The sequence below is a fragment of the Penicillium angulare genome (genome assembly GCF_028827245.1).
Source record: "Penicillium angulare strain IBT 27051 chromosome Unknown utg000004l_segment0_segment0, whole genome shotgun sequence".
Lineage (NCBI taxonomy): Eukaryota > Fungi > Ascomycota > Eurotiomycetes > Eurotiales > Aspergillaceae > Penicillium > Penicillium angulare.
Genome location: NW_026623163.1, coordinates 427,094 through 447,147, shown reverse-complemented (window position 1 = coordinate 447,147; position 20,054 = coordinate 427,094). Strand labels below are relative to the sequence as shown.

Sequence of the window (20,054 nt, the reverse complement as noted above, 5' to 3'; positions counted from 1 at the left end):
ATCTTCAATCTGAAGATCGTCTTTCTCATCTTCCAACATATCGCTCCATCTGGATTACGACCATACACAACCCCGCGACCGCTTACTCACCGGGCGTGAATAGGCCTCCCGCGGCCCCGTTGAAGACCACGAAATTGTTTTGAAAGTCCTCCAGCTCTGGCTCTGCTCTATCCAAATCAGCAACAGCACCGCCCACTCGGAATTCTCTCTAGGCCGCCTCGACCAGTTTCGTGGGACCTTCAACTTTGGCTGCAGTGACGTATATCGATACGCACTGTTTAGCCCTGTCTCTTATAGGCTCCTTTTACTTCCTTCTTTTCTTCTTGTTTGATCTGTCAACTTTCTACGTCAACCTTTCTACTTCTATCTACCTCTACTTCATATCTTTTCTGTTTTGCACCATTCCCCATATGTCGCCTTGTGTTTTGAAGCATTTCCTTTGTTCTGGGTTCCTCTCAAAAACCTCTCTGTCTCGCTGGAGACATGAAGAGTCGGTTGCCATTCGTGTATCATAGATTCGATTTGCATCCAATGACCAATACAATAGTGTTCTAATTATTTATCGCTTACGAGACTAACTAATGTATGCTGCAGTTCGCATTGAGGCATCTGTCTTTGGCATTCCGTAGATACGGGATATATGCGTCACGTCGTGACCTTGCAGTATTATAAACATAGGCACTTCCAAATTTCATATATGTGTAAACTGGACCCGTGAGTTAGTTTATTCCCCTTCCCCCCTCTCTCTTTGTTTCAGCCTCATTATCAACTCAGGCACCATCTGCCAGATGCTGCACGCCATCCAAAGCTTCTGCGACCTTAACTTTGTCCGGGTAGATGCAGTGCAGATTAGCCAGCCGAATCAGGCAATCCCCGCTGACATCATCCCACCATCGGAACATTGAATTTATCGAACATCGCGCCATACAGCTGCTATTGACAAGTAACTTTCTCTCCATCCATAAAATACCCCTGCCTATAGGCTATTCTTCAAATCTCTTCTTATATCAATACCACTTGTTCACCTACCAGTATCACCGCCGTTTCGTCTTATTTCGTTTTCGCCTTCACCATGACAGAACCCACTACCACACAGCTGGCTAGGCAAACAGAGAAACCAAAGCCAACCCCTACTGATGAGAAGCCCACTTCTCTGGAACGAGTCCATCTACCACGCATCTCTATCAAGTTCTGTACTCAGTGTCGATGGATGTTAAGAGCTGCTTATGTATGTCTTCCTCTTCCTCTTTCTTTCTGGCACTACCTATCAAACTAGGTTTCAAGCCTTGGAATCATTTAATCCTAGAAAACCCTGAATATGATGAACAATATACAAGCGATTGATCGAAATCCTTCTAACATTAACATTGAAAAATTAGTTTGCCCAAGAACTCCTATCAACATTCAATACTGATCTAGGCGAAGTAGCTCTCGTCCCAATGACAGGCGGTGTATTCACAGTAACGATCTGGCATGCTGAGAACTTGAACTCGAACTCTGATTCAAAGGATGTGGAAACAAAGGAAATCATTCTTTGGGATCGGAAGCGAGATGGTGGATTCCCTGGTATGTTCATATTCTTTACTATTTATGCATTTCATACTACTATTGTGCAGTATGGTTTCATATTCTATGTGTCTGTTTGTATTGTATTCATTTTGTGATATACTAATGCTTTTATAGAGGTTAAGGCTCTTAAGTCATTGGTTAGGAATGTTATTGCTCCGGAGCGCGATCTGGGACATACGGATCGTGCTTTGAAGAAGGAGCAGGATGAGAAGGTGGAAAAGTTGAAGAAAGAAGATGAAAAGCCTGACTCGGAGCAGAAGGGAGAGTCTGGGAAGAAGGAGTGTGAGGATTGTATATAGGATTTTCTTCTATTATACTCTTGTTGATTAGCCCATGTGTTATGCACCTGGGGATTCACCTCAATCGTGATATCCAAGATTCCAAATCAATCTTTGAATATAACTCAAATATAATCTCATCGTTACTTGCAGTGTTGTTGTTCATACCAAGTCCGATAGTGTGGCTTAACTAGTCTATTTTCCTGAACTAGCAATGTTGTTCAGAGCAACTACTAGATTCTACGAACGTGGAATAGATATAAACTGACAGTTGTCATAAACTCGAAGCTGAGTAGTGTATAAACATTTATTTCGAGAAGATAGAAGAGATACATAGTCATCATCTTATCTCGATTCAAGAGAGGGGAATAACCCCAAAGAACAAAACGCCACCACCCCAAACCAAATTCTAATATGACCGCCCAAAATCCAGATACTGTCCCGCGGCAATAACAAACAAACGGAAAACAAAATCAAGAGTAAGAAAAGAAGGGAACAAAACATCGAACATATCCATGATCATCACGTAGGGAAGCGGGTTTGGACCCGATGCAAAGTACCATGTACTTGTACTTGGTACTAATAGTGAATGGAGAAAATAACTGAAACTGAACAAAAGCCGCCAGCGCCGGATCCGTGGGACGATCGTACATTTTCATTTTTTGTAGAAAGAAAAACGTGCGGTATAAACATCCTTGAACCTGTCTTGTGCTGTGTGGACATGGACAGGGACAGGTAATCGCATTCGCCCATCTTGTGTTGGTTGTGTCAACATCCTTCGTTGATATCATTTGGATCGTGGAGAACAGGAGGTAAGGGTAACAAGAGTAGGATAAGATGTCAGGAGCCGTCATATATGCGTGATTGCAGATATAATCGTGGACTTCAGGATTGATCATGAAAATCAACGCTCATCACAAAAATAATAGTAAATAAAAAGAGAAATGCACCTTTCATGAGACCATGGTCACATAATACACAGCTGGGGGAGATGCCAGCAGGAGCGGGGAGAGCAGGAGATGTAACAAAGGAGATAACAGCTATCAGCTTTCGCCGTGGACCTCTTGTTGGTGGTGGTTACGGCGCTTCCAGAATGCGAGACGAAGACGACTACGTTTCTTTGGAAGTTTGCGAATCCCATGTTCACCATGGTCACCGTTTGCGTTGCCGTTGCCGTTGCCATTTCCATTGCCGTGTGAAAGCTCATTTTTGATGCTTTCGCCTGTTGTCGTAGAGTGCGTTGGGCTCCGAGTGCCGTTGAGAGCAGCAGAATGATGAAAGTCCTTGACGTCCTCTGCTCGGGAATGACCAGAGTTACGATCGGGACTGTAATTGCTGCTAGCTTGATCTCCTGCATGAGAAGCATATGAGGTACTTGGCCGAGTGCTACTATCATCAGGACCACCAACGTCACTCTGGGGCGCACTGTCGTCGGAGACACGCTTTTCATCACCACTATCCACAGCTAAGAAGCTGGTTGCGTTGGTCACGGGAGATATAGGCGTCATGTTGTTACTGTATGCGCTGATGCTTTGCGTGCGCGTACAGCTGTTGCGGTTAGAACTAGACGGCCCAGATGTGCGAACGGATGAGCTATGGTGGGTGTGGTGCTGGAAACCCTGGGGTGCTTGACGGGAGCTCCCAGGTCGCTCAGCGGCGGTAGCGGAGTCGACAACATGGCCATTCTCGGAGGTGTTAGGTGCTGAGGTATTGCCACTTTGAACATTGGATGAATTGGCATAGTATACAGCAGCTAGAACAGCAGGGTCGGTCCCAGGTGAAGCATCGACGTCTGTAAGTTGGTTTTGGAACTGGATTCCTCTTGGCCCCCGGGCTGACTGAGTCGCGGCCGGAGGATAGGAGAAATAGGAAAGATCCGGCATGGCTGACGAAGACTTCCGTGATTGGGTGATTTCAGGCGCTACAGCGGTTCCAGTGATCTCAATTTGCGGACCGGGGGTATCTGGAGACACAACAGGCTCAATAGTATTCTCGTTGTAGGCATTGCCTTGCGAGACTGTTGAGTTTGAAGAACCCGAGGATGGTGGATCGGCTGGTCCTTCTTTCTTGGGCTCTGTCGGAGTATCGTCATTCTCCGGGCTAAGACCTGGACTGGGAATTGGTGTGCGAGCCGGGCTTTGAGAGCGGGGTGACACTCCCTGCTCCTTGTTGTTTTCTTCGATTCTCAAACCTTGCTTCCGTAGTTCATCGTTGGCATGTTTCTGCCACAGACCCTTGTTGCTGCGAATATGATCCGCAGTAAATTCCAACTGAGGCAGTAGATCAGAGACACCTTCAAAGAGTGGAAGCGCAAAGATTGACATGAACCCAATTTGGCCAGTGGCAAGTTTATAGATGTTGCCCAATTCCGGGGGACCACCAAATAGCGCTGTTTCCATACCCACTTCTTTCTCCATCTCGCCTTGGTTCGCAAATTCCTCCTGTAAGATCTGCGTCCACTTCTCCGCAATATTCCACGGCCTGGCGACGTTGCTGATATCCGCACATTTAATCAAAAGACCACAGACAAGAGTTTTGTACATTTCGGCATCTTGAGGTTTCCAACAATCCACAGCCTTTCCGCTCTCGTAATACTTTTCCTGTAACGTTCCCATTCGCTCCATAAACTTTTGATGCACACCCATATCAGTGGCCAAAATAGAGCTAATTAACAGTTTTCGGAGTTGCTTGTCCTTGAAAGCCGCAGGCCAATGACGGCGAAGGATTTGAGAGAAGGCGGCACAATGGAATGCCTCCAGAACAGAGTTATCGTTGTAAAGTTGGGCAAGGGGAGCATTGAGCTTGACAAGGAAGAAGTTGTTAACGCCAGGGTGGCCAACATCGTGTCCAATAGCTGAAATCAGAAGAGTTAAAGAATCGAAGGGGGAGAGAAGAGTGGCGATGGGCGATTTTTCAGTGACAGGTGCCTGTCCGATCGGCCCGTAATGCGGCAAAGCTCCAATATGAAGTAAGAAACAAAAGACCGATTGCAGTACATCAATGGCATGGCGGAAGTTGTGGTAGAGAACGAAGGAGTTGTAAGCTGCACGACATGCAAGTAAAAAGGTCTGGAGCTCTCCCGATGTCAAGTGCCAATGTTCTAGTCCAGGAAGAGTGAAAGCATGTTGGAGCATCTGGCAAGCAGCAAAAACCAGCTCATCTTCAGAAAATTCGTGGGCGCAAAAATCCCAGCTACCAATCTTCTCCTTGATGAAGGGCTCCCGTTCCGACGTGATATCAAGATCGCGTTGCTGAAACTCGTCAATGATGTCCTCTGGGTTGCAGATTCCTTTCATTAACTTCGACACCATGGCCTCCCGTAAATAGGCGTATGGTTGTTCATTATTCACGCCCACCCAAGATGTTTTCCGCAGCTTCTTCCGGGCCAAAAACCGAGACATCTCCTTTTGTGCTGTGCGACGAGTGCGATAGGCGTGGACGACCAGACCTTGAATACGGGAACGATCGAGCGGTGTTTTTAGAACGTCTATCGCACCGGCATCGAGACAACGGGCGATCTGCTTGTGTTCCAATGTTACCGGGTTACGATTGTTTTGCGGGTCGCTCGTCGTCTCGGCTGGGGGCTCCAACGGTTCTGGGCCGGAAGTTCGTACGATAGCGACTGGAATGACCAGGTTGGGGCCTTCCTGCATTTGAATATCATTGGAGACGCCGGAAAGGAGTGAGACACCGGGGGCTTCGTCATTATGAGATGAAAAGGTGAAGGTGCGTTGAATGGCGCCTGGCGATGGGGGGCCATTATCCATCCACGAGGCCCGACTGGCTTTTCGTCGAGCGACATTTGATTCGTCGCCACCGTAATCGATGCCGAAGAAGGCAAATATCGGGGTACAGTCGCTGCCTGAACGGTCGCTCAGCTCGGCAAGTTTATTCGCAAAGGAAGATCCACTCTGGCATAGATAGACTTGATTAGGATTAGCGAATGTTCCACAAGGAATTGGAAATTAAGCATGGCAGGGGGCGACGGAAAGATAACGGGCTTGCGGAAACATACTCTTTTTGCACACTTCCATTAGTTGTTCTATATCGGCCTGTAAAGCCTCGGGTTCTTCCGGTACAGTGAAAGATGTGGATGAGGTGGTTGAGGCTGCGATGGAGTTCCTGCGCACCCATCGCTCCGACCGGACTCGGTCGTCAATGTAGACGCCCGAGCATTCCACACGGTCCATCATTGTATTACCACAAGGATTGTAGTCAACAATCCAAACCACTAGCGTCACAGGAGCGTAACCACGCGATCAGAGAAAAGGAAAGCGAAGGGATGTGAGCTGAAGTTGTTTGCATAAGGCCCACCGGTCAAGGGGAAGTGGCCGGGGGAAAAAAGAGGGTCTTCCAAGAAGAGTGTGGGGGAAGAGGCGAAAGGGGAGAGAGGGTGAAGGTTGGCAGGATAAGCAGCAGGATTGACGTTTGATGGATAGGGAATATCGAATTTAGGGATCGCCGGGGTCCAAGGACGTCAGAGAATCTTCCGAAGGGGAAGGAGGGGAGAGGAGGAGAGACCGAAATAGGAAATTAACGAGCGGCGAGTGGCGGAATATAGAGTTGGAGCGGCGGTTGGGAGATGAATTGGGGGAAGAGACTAGGTCAGGAACGAAATCTGAGAGGATGGAATCTCTCTAGAAGGAACAATGCAGTTGTGACCTGCAGCAATCCCGAGTGTCGCGTTGGCGGACTGCACGTTCCGAGACAAACCCCCCAGCGTCTTGCGTCGCGGTTGAACGGGGGTAGTCGAATCAAGTTCTTTTTCAAGGGTCGGAAATTCGACAACGCCACAGATGACGGCACGTGAGGGGCTCAGGGTGACAGGGCGGTCGAGAAAGAGAAGGGGGGTAGACAGAGTGGGAGAGGAAGAGTCCAAAAAGAAAGAGAGGGAAGAAAAGAAAAAGGGAAAAAAAAAGAAAGGGGAGAAGTTTAATTAGGAGAGAGTTCTTTGTGTATAAGGTCGGAGACAAGAGAAGAGAAGAATTAAGGCGACATGGCAGATTGTTTCAAGTGGATCAAAGAAAAGAAGAAAAGAAAAGGAAAAAATGGGGGAAACGAGTCACGGCCAAGGTTCTTTCTTCCTTCCAGAAGGTCTAGTGTCAGCCCCCGAGCGGGTAACGTGAGGAGTTAAGTGGGAATCGAATCAGTGTGGAACTTGGATCACTGCACAATTACAGTATTGTGTAGGGGGCCGGCGATGATCCTCGTGATTCGTCATATTCTGTATTCTGTACTGTGAGCTTATATAGTATACCTTGTATGCACTATCTGTGGACCTTCTCCGTCTTATTCGGATTTTTCTTTCTAGAAGCTCCACCACCATTAGGTAATCCTCTTCTCCCCACTATGATAGGTCATATTCTGCAGGATCCCGTCGAGGCTCCGAGGAATCCGTCGGGCGCTGATGGGGTTCGCAGACACTCCAGATGATTGGGCCTAACGGAAATTGGGGGCCTGGGATCGCAGGGATCGGTCCAGTAGTTTCAGAGTTGGCTCTGATCTCATGGCTGTGTTTTCTTTTGACTTTTTTACCCGGAGTACTTAAATACTTTATGATACAGACTAGGTAATAGGTAACGTTCTTTTTTGCCATCAATCCTGCCTGTGTGAGGAAGGTGGGGAAGAAATCTTCCTGAAAGCTTGTTATGTAAATGTAACTCCAACATTGATCGCATGTACGCCGTACTGTATTGGCCACAGCTGCTCACCTGTGTAGGCTGGTTGGCTGCTTACCTGCAGCTGCCCAGCCCAGCCCAGCCCAGGTCACTGTACTAATGGATGGATTCCGAGTCGGGGAATACTTTCGGGATAATATTAATAATGTTAGTAATGTGTCAGTCACATAACATAATATTTCCGAGGCTTGTATCCCCGATGATGCTTATCTTAGAGCTGAGACATGAAAGTAGATTTAATTCTGATCCGTTTGCAAGATAAGCTTATTATTATGTTTCGGACCCGGTATTATATTTGTGCGATTATTTACCTAGAAATGACTGCACTTAATAAGTGATCAGAAGGCTATTTCACGTGACCGCTTGATGCAGGGAGAGATCGTACTTGTCTTTCTCCTCCACTTTCTGTTTTAGAAATCGAAATGTATTAAATCCCCAATAAGGCATAGTGACCATCCAAAAAGTTTCATCGTTGTACTTCTCGAACTTTGCCTGAATATGATGATAGAAGATCTGAAATAGGCCAGTCGGACTCTCCAACGCTAGTGAGCATCATGGCGGCCTTCTTCCCATGTTGTAGAAAGCATTTTGCCCTGGGATGGCTGATCATAATCAATCAATATGTACCCTGCACTAAGAGTATGTGCCTAGAAAAAGGAACATATTGAAAGGGTACTGTGTAGCCGAAACATCTTAGAGTCCAGCGACGAAATTTCTCAACTAAGCGCGAGAGGAAAGGCAAAATCTCTAGGGAAATCGCATATCCTATCACGTGTACTTTGTGTGGACATACTGTTTGACCTGTGCCTAGTGCAAATCCATGTAATAGCGGATTCGGGATGTCTGGTCAATTAGCCTGAAGCCACGCATATGTTCCTGCTTCGCAACGGATCTTCTCGTCGGAATTTCCTGAGAGAATCTGCTCGCCGATGCGATATGGTAAAGGGAATCGAATGATGACTTGTTTCTCAGGCTGCGTGTCATGTCGAATGTCGACTTGGATGCAAACATTAAAAGTTCCACATAACCATTCTCCCGGGTTAGACACATGGCAATTCTTTGCTGTTGAACCTGAATGTTGAGCAACAATGGAGCTGATGGAGTGTCGATTACGATATAGATAAAACAATAATTTGTGTTGCTGCTCGCAGTAGGTCAATTCTTGGAGAACATTCCTTTCGCGGCGTTTGGCTGCGGAATATGTGAGATCTCCGCATAAGACGAAGAATCTTTGAAGGTTGCTCGACTTCAGGTTCCGACATCTTGACCTTGTGACATCTATGGATGAATATCAGTAGTAAAAAGGGGCTGTAAGCTCGTTTGGGATGATGGAAATTATTTTTTCCGATCCAACAGGTGCGTAGATGCAAGGGTATAGCGATCCCCAGGTCGGCGTACTTTGTCTACAATAACAGAGCGGTAACCAAGGCAGTCTACTATTATGCATTGATTCGGCATCAAGATGACCAAAATAGTACACCTTCGACGCTGGAGCCACTATACGGTGTGTATGCGTACAAATGCGTATGTCGGTATCTCATAGCTTTAAGATAGTCAATAAGTTGTGGTTGGTCTTCTTATTGATTGCATTCCCCATTTCATTGTTCAAATATTGTTCAAATAAGAAACATGACTTCGGAGGTACAAATAGCCTCTCGAATCAAAAAACAACCCTACCTACCTACTCAAACACACAAATAATCTTCCCCTTAGTAGTATTACTCTCCAACAACTGATGCGCCTCAACAATCTTCTCAAACGGCAACACCTTCTCAACAAAGACCTTAAAGGTCCCATCTTCAAACTTAGGCAGCGCATGCTCAACAAGCGTATCCCTCAACTTAGCCTGATAATCCTCATCCCGACTCCGCAACGTACTCCCCTCAACCCGGATCCTCTTAAAAAGCAACGGCGCAATATTAACACCATCAGGCAACTTGCCCCCGCCCATTAATCCAAGGAGAACAACTCTTCCATCCTTAGCTGCGACGTCAAGGTTTCCTTGGAAGTATGTTGCGCCGATAAAGTCAACTGTGAGATTTACGCCGGCACCATTTGTTAAGCGGGAGATTTCGGTGGCCCAGTCTTCTGTTCTGTAGTTGAAGGCTTTTGTTACTCCGAGTTCTTTTTCGAGGAAGTCGATCTTTTCTTGCGAGCCGGCTGTGGCGTAGATTGCGGAGGCGCCGGAGGCTTTTGCGAGTTGGATTCCGGAGATGGAGACTGATGATGCGCCTGCGTGCCAGAGGACGGATTGGTTGGGTTGGAAGTCTCCGATTAGGAAGAGGGCTTGTGAGGCTGTTATCCAGGTCTATATTTGGATTAGTTTCTTTTCTTTTCATTCCTCTTCGAGGTTTCGTGTTGAATTTTGTGCGAAGTGACATACCTCTGGAACACCAGCTGCTTCTTCCCATGATAGATGCGCTGGCTTATGGACTAGCATCTTAGTCGAGACGACAATGTACTCCGCATAAGCACCTATATAGTTTAACATTAGCATTAATACCAGATCAACCATCAAGACCAAATAAGATCTCGGACATGAACATGAACATGAACATATTCAAAAACATTTGAATGTGTGATATGTAGACATGGATACATACCACCATACGCAAGTCCAAAAACCTCATCCCCAGCCTTAAAATCGCACGGTCCCTCCCCACCAAGCTCCTGAATAACACCAGAGAACTCAACACCAATAGTCACAGGTGCCTGAGGCGGAAGAGGATAAAGACCCTCGCGCTGTAAAAGGTCCATGCGATTTAGACCGAACGCCCGGATCTTAACGAGGGCTTGGCCTTTTGCTGGGGTGGGCTTGGCGATTTGGTCTACGAATAGAGATGTTGCGGGGCCTTTGCCGCCTTGTACGCCTGGGAGGTGTTAGTGACTGACTTGTGAAGTGGAAGTAGTACATGATGAATAGGGAGGTTTTGTTGGGATCAGGGTTTATGGGGTTCTTTAATTTTCTTTTTCTTCCTCTTTTCTTTTCGTGCAGCTCGAGGTGAGATTTGAGGTGTGATGGATTGATGTGTATGATGTAAGAGGGGTATGGGAATGGAATGTGGGGCTTACTGATTGCGCGCATGGTTGCCATTTTGTCGGGGGAATTGTTAGGATGGAAGTTTTTCAAGAGACTCGACAGGGAGAGATGAAGTGAGTGATTTAACGGGGTAGGACGGTCTTTTAATATTTGGTGACTGAGTTGTGGAGACTTGGAGTGTGAAGAATGAAGAATGAGGTGGATTAAGCTTGTATTGAATTTGTCAGCTCTCGGATGCACACGCACATGTGTACTCCACTTTTTGATTCTTCGCTTTGTAATTTTTAGGGACTTGACTGGGTCAGCCCTTAATTTCAATTGACAGACTAGAGATTTATAAAACGATAATGTTATGGATATACTGCGAAGCAAAAGAAAGAACGCATACGTATAAACATAGGACAAGAGTAAGGTGATATAGTATAATATAGGTAGTATAGCAATGCAATCAATTCTTCTAATGTGTAAACTAAGGGGGAATGTAAATCATCATTAAGTCCAGCCTACTCCATGCAATTCATCGATTCGATTCGACTCCTGGACCACCGCACTCCGCGTGCTTTTTCCGCCGTAATCGAGACGCCAGATGACAATGACAGAGGAAAATGAGAATGAGAAATGAGAAACAGAAAACAAAGTAAAAAGATAACCAAGAGAAATAAAAGGAACGAATAACGACAAAATCATCAGTGCATCAAAAGCACAACCATAGTCCATGGTTAATGGGTAGGTAATATGGATAAAATAAAATAAAAGTCTGAACTCGAAATGTTGGATAATATGACACTTCGACGCTTTTGAAAACAGGGGTTCAGGGGTTCGGTTGGGTTGGGTAATTTTTTCTCCTCAAGATCCATCCAGGTATGCAGCAAACAGGGGAAGAAAAGAAGAAAAAAGAAATAAAGGAACAAAGAAAGACATAGCTATCATACATGTAGTGAAACAGAAACTTTGCCTCAGTCCCTGGTGACGGAGGAAGAGAAGTGAGACACTGCAAGTTGGGATCAATTCAATCCAATTAGGAAAGAAGGTTCTTCAGCGATGGGCTTGCACTTGCTCCTGACCCGGCGCTGGCGGTGCCATTCACGGCAGAGTGTCGACTCGCACTAGTAGGCCCTGCCATGAGAGATGGTGGTGTGTCTGCTGGTCGTGTGGGCGGCGTAGCTGTAGGCCCGCGTGGACGTTGGTCAGGACGCGCATGTACTACCGGTGGAGAGTGTGAAGGGCCACCGAGACGTTCAACTGCAAACATGCGTGGTGGAGGTCCACCGTTCAGGGCACTTAATGCTGTCTGTGGGGAGCGGTTGACTGTCGCTTGCACAATTGGCGGGGACGCTGATGCTGCGTATGGCCGAGGAGGAGGCTGTGAGAGATGTGGCGACCGTGCAGAGATTGGACCATATGGACTTTGGTGAGTCTGGTAAGGCTGTGGTGGTGGTGGTGGACCAGCTGGAGGGTAATGCACTGAAGTTGGGGGCGGAGGATGATGATGGCTGACTGGATGAGGTGGAGGATAAGGGCTAATATGATGCGGGGGCGGTGGGGCTGAAGCATGATATGCCGGGGGCGACATGCCATTGCGCATTTTAGGATCGCTCCCTGGTGGCCCTGGTGGCCCTGGTGGACGTTGCTCGTATCGGGACGGATACCCTGGGAGAGCACTGTGCGAATGGGTCGGGGGTAGGGGCCGCCCGAGAACACCAGTTGGAGGAGCTGGAGGTGGAGCGGAATGTTGGGGCGGAGGCACAGGAGGATGGTTGTGCTGCACGAATGGATGGCCCATGCTTGGGGTCGGAAGCATATGGCGCTGAGCGAGATAAGGAGAGGGCCGAGTTTCGGGAACGGGAATAGGTTCGGGAGGGGGCGGATTCTTCGTGTAGCATTTATGACACTCGAAGGCTTGTTCTCCAGAATCACCGTTTACGTGGGCAAAGGGCCCTGGTCCTTGTGCAATTGGAGAAGGATGATGGGGGTGAAAGCTAGGACTTGAAGCGCTGAGTCCAACTCCGTTCGCCAAAGGTCCTCCTCGATGATTCGCATGTCGTACACTGGGCCACCATTTGGGGCTCCAAATGCTAGCGCACCGAACACATTTCTTAGACGTTGTTGTTTCAACGGCAGGGCTCTGCTTCGGTGGTGCAGAGTGTTCCTCTGTATCGATATCCATAGCATCCGGTGCATCCTCGCTTGGCGTCGGTTGGCCTCCTTTCTGCAGATCCTTAGCAGCTGGCAGTAGTCCGTTGCTAGTTGAAGCCCGACGGGGTCCACCGGTAATTGCAGGGGATTGTGGCGCTACCACCGACTGTTGCACGTAAGCTGCCTTTCTAGACGTCCCGGTAAGAGTGAGATCAGCCTGCTTGTATGTTCGAGCAAACAATTGGAGAACATTGGATCCATCTTGTCCAGTCAATTCGCCAAGGTTATGAGTAGTAGCGGGCACAGCGTGATTAGGACAGTAAACCACAGGAGTAGCTGCACCAACTTCACCACCGAGGCGGATAGTTTGGACGCTGTCTTTCCGCGAACCCTTCACAGGCGTCACATCAATGCCGAATCGATACTGCGCTTTAAAGGCACAGCCGACGTGAAATTGAGAATTGCATCCTGCAAAGTGACAGGGGATACACGCACCTCCCTTGGAGGACTTGCAGACCTTGCACACCTCTCTCCACCGATCCTTGGGAATAGAACCAACCCCTTCTGCAGGCTCCAGCTCTTTCGCATCACCAAACTTGATCTCTGGGTTCCAAAGAGAACACAAAACGTGAGCCCAGTTATTACCAGCAGTACGCTTTAAAGGCTCCCGAGGACCGACAGGCTTGCCGACCGCTTCTTGTCGCTGGCGATATAATTTGATGGCCTCTACAACCATCTCCCTCTCGAGTCGTTCCTTCTCCTTATCACGATCCGACTTCTTGCGACTGGTATTCTTGGTAGTTTCCATCAATTCGTGCTCAGTCCAAGTTACAGGACAAAGTACACATTCGTAGTTGGTTGAAATTGAAGGACTCCGGTCATTGGAACACATGTCGCAAAGCCATTTGTTCGCAACGCGAGTACCCCGTACCCCGTAACAATTGCGATGGACAGTGAGACGACAGTCACGACAGGAAAGGTGATCGTCTCCAGTAGGCTCGACTTGGTTGCAAACAGCGCATGGAAGAGTTTTTGCTTTGGGAGGATCCGGGGCAATCGGAGGGCCCTCTGTCGCAACCTTCTCGGGTCCGGTCTTCTTTTTCACTACTACGGGCGGCATCGGCTCCACCGATGATGCAGCTGTCGAAGTTGTTGTGCTTGGAACATCCGGGCGAATCTTCTTCTTCGCTGGGTCCAACTTGTTCTCGTGTTGTAATTGCGGATTGCTGTCCACTGCGATCCCCATCGAAGTCGCAGTAGCTGCTGTGGTGCTGTTAATGGTGAATGGAGTCTCGGTAGCCAGTATCAGCTGCACCAGCAGTTCTTCGTCGATTCGCCGCCTCCAGGACTTGTTTCCACTAGTCGCGATGCGCTTGCCGAGTTCATCGACATCCTCATAGTGAATGCCGTATTTGCGCCACAATAGAGCACAGCGGAGACAAAGGGCGACAGTCAATAAAGGCCCTTTGTCCTTCTTTGCCGACGGATCAGAGGGAACGGTTGTGCCGGGCGGAACTAATGGCGCGCGTCGCCATTGCCGTGAATGACGCGTCGAACAGAATTTGCATTGGAAACCTTTCTTAACTGTCAATGCCTTCTCATTATCAAAGGCTGAGTCATCATGGTCATCGGCGACGTCGTCGACAAGTTTCGAAGAAACAACACTTTGTCGTCTAACCTCCTTTTTACCGCGCCGACCTTCATAGGTACCCCAGACTTGCTTGCCACGTGGTGTCTTTTTCCACATGTAGTAGAATCGAACAATATCATAAATATGAACGGTCTTCACATGCTTTGCGATGAGGCGCCACTCAGATCCATGCTTGGCGACACCTTGCTCAAAAGCCTTGACCTCTTCCGGACGTAGATGCGGCTCCTTGAGATCTTTGTATTTATTAGCCTTCTTGAGCTTTGCGAGGGCGGCCTCGACATTGAAACTCTCGGAGTACAGAAGCTGGATGGCCTTATCCAAGAAATTGGTGCAATGTTTCTCGACTCCGAGTTCAGGGGCTAGTTGTTTCGCTTGTCGCATATAGTCATCGATAAAAGCTTCGCGGTCAGCATCACTCAAGTGAGAGCCAGGTGCATCGTCTTCGCCGCGTGCTGGCATTTGCTCCGCTGTTGGCATTTTAAATATGAGCTCGGCGCTGCGCTCCTGTTTTCCGTTGACGTTGACTGGTTCATCTCCACCACGTTGAATATAGCCTGGGGGCTCATCTTGAACCCATTTCGGTCGGTTGGCGCGTTCAATCTTTGACGCATCCAGCGCGGCCTGGGACTCCTTGGTAAGCTTCATCACATTTCGTCCACCCGATACCTTGACCGATTTCTTTTTCAACTCAAGAGGCTTGACATATTCGACTGTGCGTCCAGGCCATGCATTAACGATCGCTTGGTGTCGAGGGCCGAGTCGGGAACTTGCACGGGGATAAATTCGGTCATCGTAATCAAGAGCATCTTCCGGTCGGCAATGGATACCCAGATAGCGAAATGGCCACATATTTGCATGCGCTATTTGCTCTTCTGTTGCTGGTTGGGGCATCGAATCCTCTGCAGGAGTGCTCGTACCAGTTCCATTTGTCGCACCATTGTTCAGATGTTCTTCCTCTTCCTCCTCCATGACCTCATCTTCACCTTCACCTCGCCCTTCAAGGATACGCGGGGTGTTGCGCGCCTCAAGCTTCCGTTCTTGTGCACGACTGCAAGCAGCGCAAGCCCAAGCAAAACCTCGAGCTGGCTTTTTTGTCAAAGCAGGCCGAACACAGTGCATGTGGTAGGTTGAAGAACAAACCGCACAATCCACAGACTCCGAGTTGGCGGCAAACGAGCGACATCGTTTGCAAGTCTTGACGGCGCCAGTCAATTCCTTTCCCTTGCCTAATTCGACTAAGATGAACTTCCAGCGATCATCTAGGACTTTCTTGACATTTCCGGGTACATTAATAACATCCTTGGTGGGAATGACGTCGTACAGGCGATGAATATAGCGATCGAACATCTTATCGTACCAGAAACTATCACGAGTCTTCTTATAGGCAGTGATATCTTCAATTTCTGAAGAATGGCGGATTTGGCATTTACCACGCAATGAAGAAAGCGGACAGGCGTCTGAGTGCATTGAAGCGTATACATATCGAGTGTCTGGACTGTGGTGCTGGATATCTCGTGGTCGATAATACCAGTTCACTCTCAATGCTTCGATCGAACCGTCGTCTTTGGTTTTGGAAGGCAAGATCTCCATAATTCGAGCCAAGTAATAAGGCTCCCCAGGAGGCTCACATATTAAATAAACATGATCTAAACAATAATGTTAATAATCTGTCTCAGTATGAATGAATAACACCATGAGAAAGTTGTTGCGTCTTTTTGTTGTTGTTTTGTTGCTCTTTTCTCGAAATGATGATGGCAACGCAGAAAAAAACCGAAGCATCAAAGAGTGGAGGGACCAACCATTTACGGCAAATGTGGTACCATCATCAGCAATTAATTTGCCATCTTTGAGATGTGGCCCTGTGTTCTCAAAGCTGACCATATTGGTGAAATACCCGCCGTCGGAATCCCCCGGGGCGGCAGTGAATATCTTTTTCGTAACATTTCCGGTAGATCCTGCATTGGGAGCGCTAGCCGGTTGTTTGCGTTTTCTCAAAGAACCCCCCGATCCATTAGTAGCAGCATTAGTTGGGTTTGGTGAATTTGATCCATTAGTCCCATCGACCTCGTCAGGACGTGCTGAAAAGGATGATGTGCCTGGAATGGATTCTTTGGGAATTACAGTAACAGCGGTGCCATTGGTTAAGCTTTTCCGTGATTGGACGGGTGAGGATTTCTCGCCGTCAGATTTGGAACCGTTGACAATGTTGTTAAGGGCCACGCCGCTATTCCGCTTTGCAGCTTTGTTAGGGGCCGGTTCGAATTCCATTTCCATGTCCCGATCTTCCGCATAGTTGGGACGAGGGGCGTTGCGGCCTCTCGATCGCGTGCCATAAGGGGTCGCGGCGGAGGAGCTGGCCGGATCGGCCACTGCCTCCGGAGAGTTACTGGTCATTGAGAACGACCCTTAGTCATCCAAGGAAGGCATACACGAGATATGTGTGTGGGGGAATTGAAGCCCCAGAAGGAGTGTGAATGACCCTCCGTGTAGCGTGTGGATATAATCCAGATACTGAGTTGGGAGTGGTGTTAGTGGTTAAAAAGGCACTGGGATAGAAGTGGCGCGATGTATGTACGTGGATGGTGCGGGTTTGGTATGTGGAAACACTAGGGTCCGCGGGGGGGGGGGGGCGAAAATATCCCACAGGAACAAATAAAATGGACAGAGTTGTATGGAACAGAGAAAGTGTAAGGGGTGGGGGAGAGCTGGAACACCAAAACGTGGAAGATATCGGGAGTGGGTTGTGGATTGGATGGGGGAAAGAAGAAACTTGGGGGGAAGGAAAAAAGGGAGGAAGAAGAAGAAGTAGAGGAAAAGGGAAAAAAGAGAGAAAAAGAAAAAGATACAAGTGGAGTTGTGTCAGATCTGATTCACTGCAGGGGTGGGCAAGACGTGAAGGGTGGCCGGGGGTGGGAGAGCAGATATCAAGGTGGACCAAGTGTGGCCCGGATGCAATGACCAGGGGAGAATGGGAGGATTCAAGGGAGAGAGAAGAACACAGATATTGGGATATTGAGGAATATCGGGGAAGAAAAGGAAGTTTACATACCCAAAGAATCCCCAGAGTACTCAAGGAGAGGGAGAAAAGGAAGAGATGTGGATGGCGAAAAGTAATGGGGAAATGGGCAGATGACGCAGGGAGAATGGGGAGAGAAGAAGAAGTCGAGAAAGAGTGGAAGAGTGGATGTGGATGTGGAAGAGAGGAAGAGAGGAAGAGAGAGAGAGAGAGAGAGAGAGAGGAAGAGAGAATGGGCGATACGAAACAAAACAAGCGCGCCGGAAGAAGACAGTAGATCCGCAACCCAATATAGTGGCACACAGGAATACAGCCCTGGGGATATAAGAAGATGGAAGAAGAAAGGAAAAAAAGCGTCGAGGATCCCGAGCTTGGTGGCCCCCTAGTCCCGATATGTTAATATGACGGATCCTCACAAAAGCCTGGGAACCAAGGGAATCATCAGATTGGGTCCGATGACTTGGATGATTCTATGCAGAAGACCCATTTACACTACGAGTCTTACGATTATATTCGATTCGAGTGTGTGTGAGAGAGAGAAAAAGAAGGCAGATATCATATGCTAGTATTACAAGTATTAGGCATTATGGGTTATTCCCCAGAACGAGTCTGTTAAATACGAGGGAACGAGGCGCAAGGTCTGGAAGACACAGAAAAAAAAAGAATTATGGAGTCGCCAATCCTTTCTGTGAGAGAAATAAAATAAATTAAGACCAGCGAACGGTCCTAGCGGGTCCCTTAAAATGGTATGAACGCTCGTAATGCCGATTAGGAATGCTGTCACGATACAACTGCGCGCGTTTGGGGGAAATAATAATAATTGGGGAACTGAAGAAGGAGGGGGAAGCGATCAAACCAGGGAAATATGGGAAATAATTGCCCCGGATCTCTTATAGGTAGATACGAATTGGTGCAGCTAGTCATAAACGAATGGCCGTTTTCTTAAATAGGTGCCAGCCAGCCTCTCCGATCTGCTTGATTCCTAAAGTTTGGACGGAAATCATGTTGTGCGAGGGTGTACCATATCCCTTAATGCATACTTATTCTTTTAGAGGGAAGAGATCATAGCTGCCTATACTATACTAAACATTATACTGATTGTATGCCTTTGATTCTAAGGCTCGGCTAACACGGAGGAAATAAATGATCAGTGATATCGGAGTCAGTTGTGGTAAAGGTAGGTGAGAAGGAAAAAGGCACTAGTCGCCGGACTCCACCAGCTCCATCCACGATCCCTGCGGAAAAAAATACGTGACGGGAACTTTGAATCTGGGAATCTTGGCGTACCCTACACTTCGTCACCTTGTGCGTTTTCGTTTGGGACTGGGACTGGAACTGGAACTGGAACCTGGAACCTGGGGTCTCGCTAGACTCTATAATCTTGGAGAAAATTCGTATACATTGTATGGGTTAGTCCTGGGGGAACTTAAATTCAATAATTAATGACTTGAACATGTTAGTCACCCTCATCTGGATTCTCTTGTACTACCACGAATTCCCGTTCATTTCCCCCCGACTCTGGTCATCCTGGTGTCGATTTTTGATATATTCCTGCACGCGCTCAAATACTGTAAAATGCGGAATAAATTATAGACCATGATCATCCAAATTAATCTCTCGTCTGACTGTATAAAATATTCTACACTTCCAGATTTATATTCCCTCGATCTACGCGAGACTTTCTTTGTACATATATTTTGTAATTTGGGGGGAACGATGTGACCTTCCTCCTGCATCATGACGAGAATTTGGAACTTGAACTGTAATATTGGGAGGGGCGAAAACAAAACCAAAGGGAAAAGAAAGAAAACTAAAACCTTGGAATAAAAGACACTATTATTCAGTATTGAGTATTGCCTATCACGACAGATGAGTTGTCAAATCGATCTTGGGCTCCAAGCCAGTACGGAGTCATCAAGCATAAAATAATAAAAAATACAAACTAATTGAATCGAATTAAATTAAATTCAAACCCAAAAGACATACACTATGTACATATTTCTTCGGTTAAGCAAGGGCCTAATGATGGTTTCGTGCATCTCAAACCCAGCAACCGATCTAATCCTATTAGGATACAGGTGTAGGCATAAGAGAAAATAACCTAACCTTTCCTAGTACAGTAGGGAGATACCTAGATTAACAGCCCAAAAAAAATGAATTTTTAAATTACTGTATATCACAAATTGAGTAATGTACACTTAATCTCCCTATGTAATTTAAACTTCTACCGCCCACTCGGTCCAATGACGATCCAACGCGCCGAGAACTGTCCGCTGTTGGCCGAGGATGATTTGCTCCCGGCGGCTGTTGCGTGTCGCCACCTTGCATTACCAGGTCTAAGCTCAGAACGTGCCGCTCCAACCCTTTCAAGTCGAAAATTACGAGCTATTGATACTGTATAATACTGCTTAACAGTGCTTCCATTTGAAAGGTTTTTTCCCGGGGCAATGGATTGCTAATATTTTATATTACTGGTTCGTCATCTCACTTAGATGTTCTAATTAGGTCCATATAACACTGCACATGTGTAGTCCTCAACCGTTGCCAGTCTCATCTCGCGACATGATCGCGATCGGACCAGAGCACCTGTATATTCCCGATCATAATGCCGCCCAGCTGAATGGACACCGGGGCACCGACATTAAAATTCGACTTGAACTTGAACTTGAACTTGAACTTGAATTCT

General features: G+C 47.4%; 4 protein-coding genes across 4 annotated transcripts; 1 reads left to right on the top strand and 3 right to left on the bottom strand.

Moving 5' to 3' along the window:
- Nucleotides 1-1,072: 1,072 nt before the first annotated feature.
- On the top strand, nucleotides 1,073-1,868 carry N7478_004096 (Rdx family protein; the record flags this gene model as incomplete). Its single annotated transcript, XM_056920310.1, has 3 exons — nucleotides 1,073-1,228; nucleotides 1,380-1,566; nucleotides 1,684-1,868. 3 exons carry the CDS (start codon nucleotides 1,073-1,075, stop codon nucleotides 1,866-1,868), a joined length of 528 nt encoding a protein of 175 aa, XP_056778347.1.
- A 1,022-nt stretch (nucleotides 1,869-2,890) lies between these two features.
- Nucleotides 2,891-6,040, bottom strand: pdeB (3',5'-cyclic-nucleotide phosphodiesterase PDE2; the record flags this gene model as incomplete). The annotated part of the gene is made up of 2 exons (XM_056920309.1): nucleotides 2,891-5,772; nucleotides 5,863-6,040. The coding sequence occupies 2 exons, from the start codon at nucleotides 6,038-6,040 to the stop codon at nucleotides 2,891-2,893; spliced, it is 3,060 nt and encodes a 1,019-aa protein (XP_056778346.1).
- A 3,166-nt stretch (nucleotides 6,041-9,206) lies between these two features.
- Nucleotides 9,207-10,619, bottom strand: N7478_004094 (NAD(P)H-quinone oxidoreductase; the record flags this gene model as incomplete). The annotated part of the gene is made up of 4 exons (XM_056920308.1): nucleotides 9,207-9,833; nucleotides 9,909-10,000; nucleotides 10,129-10,395; nucleotides 10,598-10,619. The coding sequence occupies 4 exons, from the start codon at nucleotides 10,617-10,619 to the stop codon at nucleotides 9,207-9,209; spliced, it is 1,008 nt and encodes a 335-aa protein (XP_056778345.1).
- Nucleotides 10,620-11,583: 964 nt separating this feature from the next.
- Nucleotides 11,584-16,746, bottom strand: N7478_004093 (DNA-binding E3 ubiquitin-protein ligase SNT2; the record flags this gene model as incomplete). Its single annotated transcript, XM_056920307.1, has 2 exons — nucleotides 11,584-15,998; nucleotides 16,152-16,746. 2 exons carry the CDS (start codon nucleotides 16,744-16,746, stop codon nucleotides 11,584-11,586), a joined length of 5,010 nt encoding a protein of 1,669 aa, XP_056778344.1.
- Between the last annotated feature and the right edge of the window lie 3,308 nt (nucleotides 16,747-20,054).